Here is a 10,001-nt window from a genome sequence, read left to right on the forward strand (position 1 = left end):
CCAGATGTCCCTAAATTCCATTAAAATATATTTTTTTAATGTTTATTTATGTTTGAGAGAAAGAGAGAGAGAGAGAGAGAGAGAGAGAGAGAGAGAGAGAGAGAAGTGGGGGAGGGGCAGAGAAAGAGACACTGAATCTGAAGCAGGCCCCAGGCTCTGAGCCCAGCACAGAGCCCAATACGGGGCTCACACCCATGATCTGCAAGATCATGACCTGAACCGAAGTTGGATGCTTAACTGACTGAGTGACCCAGGCGCCCCACCTAAACTCCATTTTAAACCTGCCAGATGTCTTCTTAAAATTGGGTGAATGGAAACTGACCATTCTCTGATGAATTGTTTTCCTTATGACAAAAAGGAGCCAAAAGTGTTCATGAATACCATTTTAATCTTAAAGTGTTAACATACAGATTAACATAAACTTCAGATATGGAAACATGTTTCACAAAATTCAGAAATAACTGGTATCAATGAAACCAAAGTAAGCATTTTGGAGACTTCAACGCACTGGATGGAATTCTTCAAGACATTCACCGTAAGTTTTCTTATCTATAAAAGGAAAGATCACAAAAAAATTTATTTTTAAATTAGGTTTTATTTTTATTAAAAAAATGTTTTTAAATGTTTATTTTTGAGAGACAGAGCACACATGGGGGAGGGGCAGACAGAGAGGGAGACATTGAATCTGAAGCAGGCTCCAGGCTCTGAGCTGTCAGCACAGAGACCAATGTAGGGCTTGAACCCACAAACCGTGAGATCATGACCTGAGCCTAAGTCAGACACTTAACCAATTAAGTCACCCAGAAGCCTCTTAAATTGCTTTAAAAATTGTATTTCCTAAAGAAAAGTTAACACTTAATATTCTTATGTTCTTATCCTCAATCATAGCTTGGCAATCCCTGAGACTGTGGTGACATCCATATGGCTGCCTAGAGGGACAAAGAGCTGCCAGGAGGGTCCTGGCTGAAGGGGTAAAGAAGGAATAAACAGGGAGGAGCACAGGTCAGCTGGAGGACCCGGAGTCAAGGTGGTCAAGCTTTCCTTGTCCCTGCTGTCAGCACAGGAGGCTCTCAGCACACCTGCCCCTGATCTGCTGCTTAGAGACAGAAGGAGTCTATAAGGAGTGAGTGTAAACAGAAGGCAATGAGCCAGAGGCTTGGGAACGAGGACTGCTTTGCCACTGGGTCTCAGTTAGGAATCACTATTCCCAAGATTCCAACGCTAACATGCAACAGTTTTGCACACTTCCCTTCAATAAATCCATTATTCATAGCTTGTACTCTAGCCTTTGAATTCTTCATCGCTAAAGACAGCGATACCTTTCTGATCCACCATGAACATCACATACGTGACTGAAGGCTATGGGAATATTCAACAGAGTAATAAAATTTTAGAGCTAAATAGGACCTTAGAGACCATCATTCAGTATAATGAAATTTAAATGCTTAATATTACACATTTATGTGAATATGTAAATCTCTAAATGTCTATTTAAAATCTATAGAAGTTCAAAATTTTTCTACATTTGTTCATTCATTCACATATGTACACGTCTGTATTATGTATGTGTATGTAAAATACAAACAAGACAACAGTTATATTACGATCATATTCACAGTTGAAGAGTGATAAGTAGAGTGTGCTGAGGAAATTCTTGTCTGTAGCTGGACCAAAGCTTCTTTAAGATGATGAGTCTTAGGCTGGATTTGCTAGGTGAACAAGTAAAAATGGAGGAAGAGGACAATCAAGAAGGTACAGAGTGTACAAAGTGATACAGGGCAGATTTAGGACACAGCATTTCACAAGGCAGGAGATGAGGCGGGTTTTCGTGTAGATAAGATCAGCTATTATTTATTGCTTACTAGTACAGGCTTTGTCCTGGAGGCTGGGGAAACAAAGACGAAGCTACAGTCTAGTGAGGGAGACAGACGTGCGCGTGTTATGTGGCAGATAAAAGGTATGGGCAAAGTCTTCCTAGCAGGCAATTAGCTCAGCCTGGGGAAATAAGCCCTCCTAACGAGTCTGGATTTTGTCTGGTACACAATGGGTAGCTACTGTACACAATGCCTATTATGCACACCCACATTTATCCAGAGACACGATCTTCAGAAAGATTGAGGCAGAGGTGAGCTGGAAGCAAGTGTAAGAGTTCAAGCAAAAGATCACGAGGGCATGAACCGGTGTAGTGGCAGTAGGAAGTAGAATGGTGAGACTTGAGGGTGAATGAGAGATCAGAGAAAGACTGGGAGATACTTCCCAGGCTTCCGGCTGGGGTCGCCAGGTAGACAGCAGTGGCACTCACCGATACAGAATACAGAGCATGAGTCTGCACAGGCAGAGGGGACATAAAATCTGCCTGCTGTCTAGGGACACAGAGGTACTCAGCTAGAAATTGGATAAACAAATTAAAGAGAATTCGAATCCACAGGCAATGATGTGAGAGTCAACAGAATATTAAAGATACCTGAGGCCACGGGCATGTATAAGATTAACCAGGGAAAATGATACAGGGTAAGAGGTTCACTATAGGTAACTTGAAATACCTTTTTCTTAAAATTTTTTTTAATGTTTATTTTTGAGAGAGAGAGACAGACAGACAAACAGACAGAGTGTGGGTAGGCGAAGGGCAGACAGAGAGGCAAACACAAAATCCAAAGCAGGTTGCAGGCTCTGAGCTGTTAGCACAGAGCCCGATGCAGGGCTTGAACCCATGAACCATGAGATCATGAAGTCAGATGCCTAACTGACTGAGCTGCCCTGGCTCCCCTGAAATACCTTTTTTCAAAAAATAATAAATAGACAGATAGATAGATAGATAGATTAAATAAATGAAATACCTTTATCAGGAAAATCCTCTGGATGTGATTTTACATATGCAAACATATCATGGTCCTTCACAGCATACATATAGTCTTGACGTTTTAAAAGATAATATCCAATAAAGACAAAAGAAGTAACATACAGAAGCTGGCGATGTAAACCTGAAATGCAAACAATAAATTCCAAAGAAAGCAAAAACCCATCAATGTGTATTTAAAATCACAGCTTTGCAGTTCAGATATATAATTTATTGTATTTCTTCCACCATTCTTAAAAAAAAAAAAAAAAAAAAAAAGACTTTTCTACATGTCTCTTTGGCAAAAACACCCTTGACCCTGACATATCTTCCTAAAGAAATCTAGCAATTATGAAAACCAACATTAAATCTACAAACATAACTATTGATAGAATCGACGTTTATTTATTCATTGACTTATTTACGCAAAACAAACTCAAGAATTTTAAAATTTAGGTTTTATAAGTTTCTTCATGGGAAAAGGTGGATTAAGTACAAAAATCCTGAAGATCTAAACTAACTTGTATTCCAGGACTTGTTCAGGATGTGATGTGACAGAGATGAAATCCTTTATAAATGCTCAGAAAGCAGTTTGGTTTGTCTCCATAAACCAATTAATATTTGCATATGCCCTGGTTACCAAAGCAGCCAGATACACGATCAATTCTCTTCTTACCTTCTAATTTTGTACCATGTGTATGATTACCACTCAAAAATCAGATTTAAAAAATCATCCTATTATAATGAGACTGGAGAGGATCAAATCATGTGATCTAGGGAAAGTCAAAATTTAAAGTCTGAAGGGGAGATCCAAAGGTCTGAACCTCATACACAGAAATATCTTTTAAAAAAGGCTAACTGCAGGTTTGAGTTTGCCAGCCCTCTTCTTATCCCACACATATTCCTTCGAAGAATTCGTTTATTCCTATAGTCTTACTTACTGTCCACATTCTGGTGACCTGTAAGTATGTCCGACTCAGATACCCAAGGTGAATAACAGATATATCCAAATGTTGGAGAGGTGTGTTCACCTGAACACCCACCAAATGAACTTCCTTCCTTCCCATTCACCTCTTATGAGACCATTCGCGCAGCAAATGAGTCCTGGGTAACCATAGTAATCATCCCCTTCTCTTACCCTCTTCCCCCATAGCCAGTCACTGAGTCCTGTCAATTCTACATTGGGATTATTTCCTTGCCTCACTTCAGGGAACTCCATGTCTTATTCACACTAACTGGTCTCCCTTTCATCTCATTTTCCATGCTGCACTTATCCAGCCTGTGTCCTGTCACTAGAGGAATTTTAACTAAAATATGAACCTAGTTTGTCGCCCCCTCTCCTTCAATTATACCCAACAGGAGACCAAACTCCTGGATAACGACCTCCCAGACCTTTCACGAACTCACTCTTCCATCTTTATCTGACATTCCAGATATGCACACTGTGCTCCAGCAACACTGGACTGCTTTTATTTTTATTTATTTATTTTAAAATTAAGTTTTAGAGGTGGGGAGGGGCAGAGAAAGAGAATCCCAAGCAAGTTCTTTACCATCAGTGCAGAGCCCAATGTGGGCTCAAACTCGCCAACCATGAGATTACGACCTGAGCAGAAATCAAGAGACAGACGCTTAACCAACTGAGCCACCTTGACGCCCCATTATACTGAACTACTTTTCTTTTTAACTTTATTTATTTTTGAGAGAAGCTGGGCTTCTCTCAAATATTTAATTGAGAAGCAGGTCTTGAACCCACAAACTGAGAACATGACCTGAGCTGAAGTAGGATGCTCAACAGACTGAGCCACCCAGGCTCCCCAATACTGAACTACTTTTAATTCCTCACACCACCCACTGGTTATTTCTCTGTCCAGATACCCTATGCCCTCATCCTTCAAGATTCAATTCAGACATCACTTCTGCTAAGAAGTCATCCCAGAACTTTCCTTAACAGGGTTAAAACAGGGTGAACGCCTCTCTACTAATATATAAAGTGCTATATAAATTATTTCCACCTACTACCATGCAAAGCCAATGTTTAATTCATTTTTATGGACTGGCCTATAGACAGCACTTAATATTTAATAAATGGATAAATGGTCTTGGGGAAGTCAATTTACTACCCTAAAACAAAGATGATACCTGGCCTACCGTTCTTGTGGCAGTATTCTATCAACCAAAAGAAAATGCGTGTAAACACATTTTGGAAAATGTTTAAAACAATAAAAATGTAAAATAGTACTATGATCTGGGATTGGAGAGGGTTCGGGCTCTTTGGCATTCTCCCCAACCCCAAACAGCCATCACTGCCCCAGTGGCCACCTGCCATGTGGCAAACCAAAGCATGCTGAGGTCTACGTGCCACTGGAAAACACGGACGTAAAGGTCTAGACTCTCTATGCGTACACATATCCCTCATAGAAAAAGACGCCCTGAATGTTTCAGATGGTGAGGTTAGTGTGCCAGCCCTTAAGGGCATGCTTTGGCTCCTTCCCAAATCTCTTCTCGTCCTCTCAGCGGTGGGCCCCTTCCCACCACATGCGCAGCCCCTCCACAATCATTTTCCCTCTCTTTATTAAGTGAATCTAAACTTGGAAGCTGTGGTGCTCTTTGCAGAACACCATTAACTACTGATACATTAAACTAGAGATCAATAAATATACTTAACTTTGTGGGCTACATTTAGATACCAACTGACTGTAAATTTAGGGCAAGTAAGTGGTAACTACCATCAGTGGTTTAGAACTTGAGACAGGAGAAAAGCTTAAGCAAAAATTCTATTTAATACGTTCTGCAACCTTGAAAAAGATCTGCACAATGCCAGATACTTTCCATGGCTGTAGTTTGAAAATCCACCATATCTTTCTCCTTCCCTACTCCTCTGTCCCACCTGTTACTCAACATGCATAAACTTATACCAACCATTTGGCCTTTTACATGGATATGCTTCTTTGATTTGTGAGTCTTTAGAAGGCTGGGACCATGTTTTAGACTTCCTTGTAACCTACAAATATTTATTTATTCAATAAATACTTATTGGCTACTACTGTATGACAGTCATTAAACTAGACAAACACAATGTGCTTCAGTAAATGCTGCTGAGAGCTATTTCAATAAAGTTCTCAAGACCGAGGAAACCTGGGAAACTCAGGAGCTCTGACCCCCAGCCCCTAGGTTAAGGGCTTTATACATCATCTCATCTAGCTCTCGCAGCCAAACAGATAGATATTATCTCTATTTCATATGTAAGGAAACTAAAGTAACCTCCCCAGAACTGAATGGCTAGTAGGAAGGAGGTGGTGTCAAACCCAAAATCACGTGCTCTTGACCACTATGCTCCTCCTCTGGAACAGTATGTCTCCAATCTGTACTTCCTTTGTGCTCCCAAAGTGCTCACCTACTTCTATGAAAACACATGATCTGTCAGGCCTAGACCCATAATGGACTATTCGCTTGTCTGACTTGACTAGGAGCTCTTCAAGGGTTGGGACGGTATTCCCCACACCATCTACCCAGTATGTAACACTTCCTGGCAGAGAGAAAGACCTTAGTAAATGCTCAACAAACAAATATACAGTAAGCTGTTTGAATAATAACAGCTAAGGAATAGAAACTTTTGTCTAGTACCTTCTGTGAGCCAGGCATTCTATACAATCACCTTTAGTTCTCACAACAAATAGGCAAAGATTAATTACTCTCATTTTACAGATGGAGAAACTTTGCCTCTGAATGGCCTGGCCAAGTGACTTGTCCAAACTAACACATAGGAAAGAGTGGAGCAAGGCCATTGAGTTTCAAAGTGCAGCTCTGACAGGCTGGGGGGCAAGTGTGGAGTGGTGATGAAAAGGGAGAAAACCTCATCTCCCCAGAGGCAGAAATAGACAAAGACCACTCCTTTTTGGGGAGGAGGGACAGGTCTAAGGGAGATGGGATTTCAATACTAGTTGAGCACCGGAAATGCTAAGATTTGGTGAGCTGAAAGCTGGCCTTCAGGCGTGACAGACTGCTGGAAGGTGGCACAAAGAGGAACAAGTGAGGTGATTCCTGGTTGCCTGAACTACTCACTGAATTAGCTTTCTTAACTGATCTCCTAGGCTCTAATCAGTGCGTTGCAACTGACAAAGGTGACCTTCCTTTTAAAACACAAGGCCTGGTGTCTCTGGGAAGCCCAGTGGGATAAGCATCTGACTCTCGATTTTGGCTCAGGTCATGTTTTCCAGGGTTCCTGATTTTGAGCTCTACGTTGAAGCTCTACTCTGACTGCCAGGGACCTGCTTGGGATTCTCTCCCTGCCCCGCAGCCCGCCCCGTCCCTCCCCCACTCATGTGCATTCTCTCTCTCTCAAATAAATATTTAAAAGGAGAAGACACACACACAGACACACACACACACACACACACACACACACACACACACACAAGGCCTGAGGGACCTGGCTGGCTCAGTTCGTAGAGCATTCTGACTCTTAATGTCACAGTTACGAGTTCAAGCCCACTGTTGGGCATGGAGCCTACTTAAAAACAAAACACAAAACACAAAGCCTGCTTACTGCTTACCCCATCCCCCAACAGCTCTCCAAAGCTAAAGAGGTTCCTGTCTGCTGTGCCATGATATACTTAAATCTCCTTCTTACCCTTATTATCCTACTCTATACACTCAATCATCAAACTGTTCTCCATTCAGAGGCCCTTACCTCCATTTACTGCTACTAGCTTCACAAAGGCCTGAAAGACTCTCTCCTAGAATCTGATAAATCAAAGCTAAGTTCAAAGACACCTCTTCCAAAGCTTCCCTCCTCTCTTCCCTTTGGAAATCCACTGCCCTTAGCCCAGCTACTGTGTCAGCCATTGTCTGAAGGGAGACCAATGACACACTACTAGCAAACACAGCCCAGTGGTTTATCCTCTCCTACTCAAAGGGGGTCTCTAGACCAGTAGCATCAGCAGTATCTGGGAGTTTGTTAACATCAGGCTTCTCCCCAGACCTGCTAACTCAGAATCCACATTTTAAAAAGATTCCCCAGGTTATTAGTATGTACAATTAGCTTGAGATGCAATAGTTTCTCTCTCTCTCTTTTTTAAGATTTTTTTATGTTTATTTATTTTTGAGAGAGAGAGAGAGAGAGAGAGAGAGAGTGAGAGTTGAGTGGGGGAGAGGCAGAGAGAGAGGGAGACACAGAATCCAAAGCAGGTTCCAGGATCTCAACTGTCAGCACAGAGCCTGACGGCAGGGCTCGAACTCACAAACCGCGAGATCATGCCCTGAGCCGATGTTGGCTGCTTAACCGACCAAGCCACCCAGGTGCCCCGAGAAAAACTAGTTTCGAATATAGACTTGAAGTCTAAAAACAGGCTACTCAGGGCACCTGGGTGGCTAAGTCGGTTAAGTGTCCGACTTCAGCTCTGGTCATGATCTCCTCGTTTGTGGTTCGAGCCCCACAGGGAGCTCTTTGCTGACACTTCAGGCCTGGAGCCTGTTTCAGATTCTCTCTCTCTCAAAAATAAATAAAACATTAAAAAAAAATTAAAAACAGGCTACGTAACAATCATATGACCTTGGGCAAGCTGCGTTAACCCCTCTAAAGCTCTATTCCCTCACTACAGGTAATACCTCTCTAAAAAGTATTTTGAGAATTTAATGCTATAATGCACGTAGTGTCAGTAGTGCATGGCACAAAGGGTACATTCTCGCACACACCAAAGCGCGAACTGAGAGAGAACCTGGCAGTCCAGTCCTGGGTTCTCCACAGACTCCTTGTGGGGCTTGGGTTTCACTGTCCTCAGTTCTTAGGTCCAAATAACACTATGGCCCTATTGGGTTCTGAAGCTCACCGGACACGGATGCCCCAGGTAGGCGAGGCGGGGCCTGTTAGGTGAAAAGGCCCGGAAAAGCGAAAGCACCTTGAGCAGTCTGTGGGGGAACCACTCACAGCCCTGCGACCCCCTCTCCTCCCAGCCGATCTCGCCCGCGCAGCCCTCACCGGCAGTCATCACCGGCCTCCGCCGGATCGCGTTATCAATCAGGCCGGAGCAGTAGCCCAAGAAACCCATGTAGACGAGCCGCGGGTCGGTCAGCTTGGGCGGGGGGAGGCTCCGGGCCTCATCCGGCAGGAACTGTAAGGGCACTCGGCCCGGCCGTCCGCTCATCATGGTGAGGCCGTTCCCACTGGAGGCCTAGCCTCGGAGCGCCAACTACAAAGAAAACCACCAGGACCACTGCCTCGGCCCAAGCCGCGAGGTTTCCCGTCCGTGAACCCGGCTGAAGGGCATGGCGCAGGCCGGTACGGCGCCCAGACGCTTCCCCGTGCGCGCTGCTGCACAGACCCCGCACACGAAGTTCCGGGTTACTAAATGGCCCGTGCTGCTTGCGCTCCCGCTGGGGAGAATTCTGGCTGGTGGGGTTTCCGGGTCTTGGTACCGCGGGGTCTAGGATACACCAAACGAGCAGAACTGGAAGTGGATACTGGTTTTTTTCGCTCAACCTCCCCGCCCCACGAATTGCCTCTCTCTCCCCCGCCCCTGAATAGTGCTTTAGGCCGAATTTATCTTTGTAGATCGTTCTAAGTAACGTAATTAATCTAAATCTCATAAAAGTTAGTTTCATTTGCTGGATTTCCTCTTGTTCAGAGGTACACCTTCCAAAGCCTCAAATTAAGGTCCAGCCAGCAACAAAGAATTCAGAGAACACCAGGATTGGATCATTTAGCCAAACTCTTGAAATTAAGCTTGGGTGGCAGCACCCTAAAATTTTTCATACTGAGTCTTGAGGTCCTTGCACGTGGCTGAAGGAAAAGGTGTTCCCTACAGGTCTGAGGAAAGAGAGAAGGAATTTATAGCAATCTGCAAAGTAATTGTCCAGTCTCTGCTTCCCTACCTCCAGCAATGGGGAGCTTCTACCTTTGAACAGCTCTCTTTCGAAAACCCTTCCGGATTTGAGTGACAGTGCCTTATTTTTGTGTTCATTCATTAGTGAGATCAACATTTTACCTACATAAATGCTGATTAAACCAGAGGTTAATGCAAAGGTATATGTATCAAAGGTATTGAGCTCCAAAGTGGAAGAATTAAAAGAATGATTAAAGGATGGACCTTTTGTCCCTATAAAAAGCACTCCCAGATCTATAATATTTCAAGTTAAGATTTCCGTAGGTAATGTATATTGGGAGTTT

General features: G+C 43.4%; 1 protein-coding gene across 1 annotated transcript; it reads right to left on the reverse strand.

The window, feature by feature from the left end:
• Positions 1-368: 368 nt before the first annotated feature.
• NDUFC2 (NADH:ubiquinone oxidoreductase subunit C2) lies at positions 369-9,152 on the reverse strand. The gene is made up of 3 exons (XM_029915114.1): positions 8,814-9,152; positions 2,838-2,981; positions 369-549 (listed from the first exon to the last, which is right to left on the reverse strand). The coding sequence occupies exons 1-3, from the start codon at positions 8,980-8,982 to the stop codon at positions 500-502; spliced, it is 363 nt and encodes a 120-aa protein (XP_029770974.1). The 5' UTR covers positions 8,983-9,152; the 3' UTR covers positions 369-499.
• Between the last annotated feature and the right edge of the window lie 849 nt (positions 9,153-10,001).

The sequence above is a fragment of the Suricata suricatta genome, chromosome 11 (assembly GCF_006229205.1).
Source record: "Suricata suricatta isolate VVHF042 chromosome 11, meerkat_22Aug2017_6uvM2_HiC, whole genome shotgun sequence".
NCBI lineage: Eukaryota > Metazoa > Chordata > Mammalia > Carnivora > Herpestidae > Suricata > Suricata suricatta.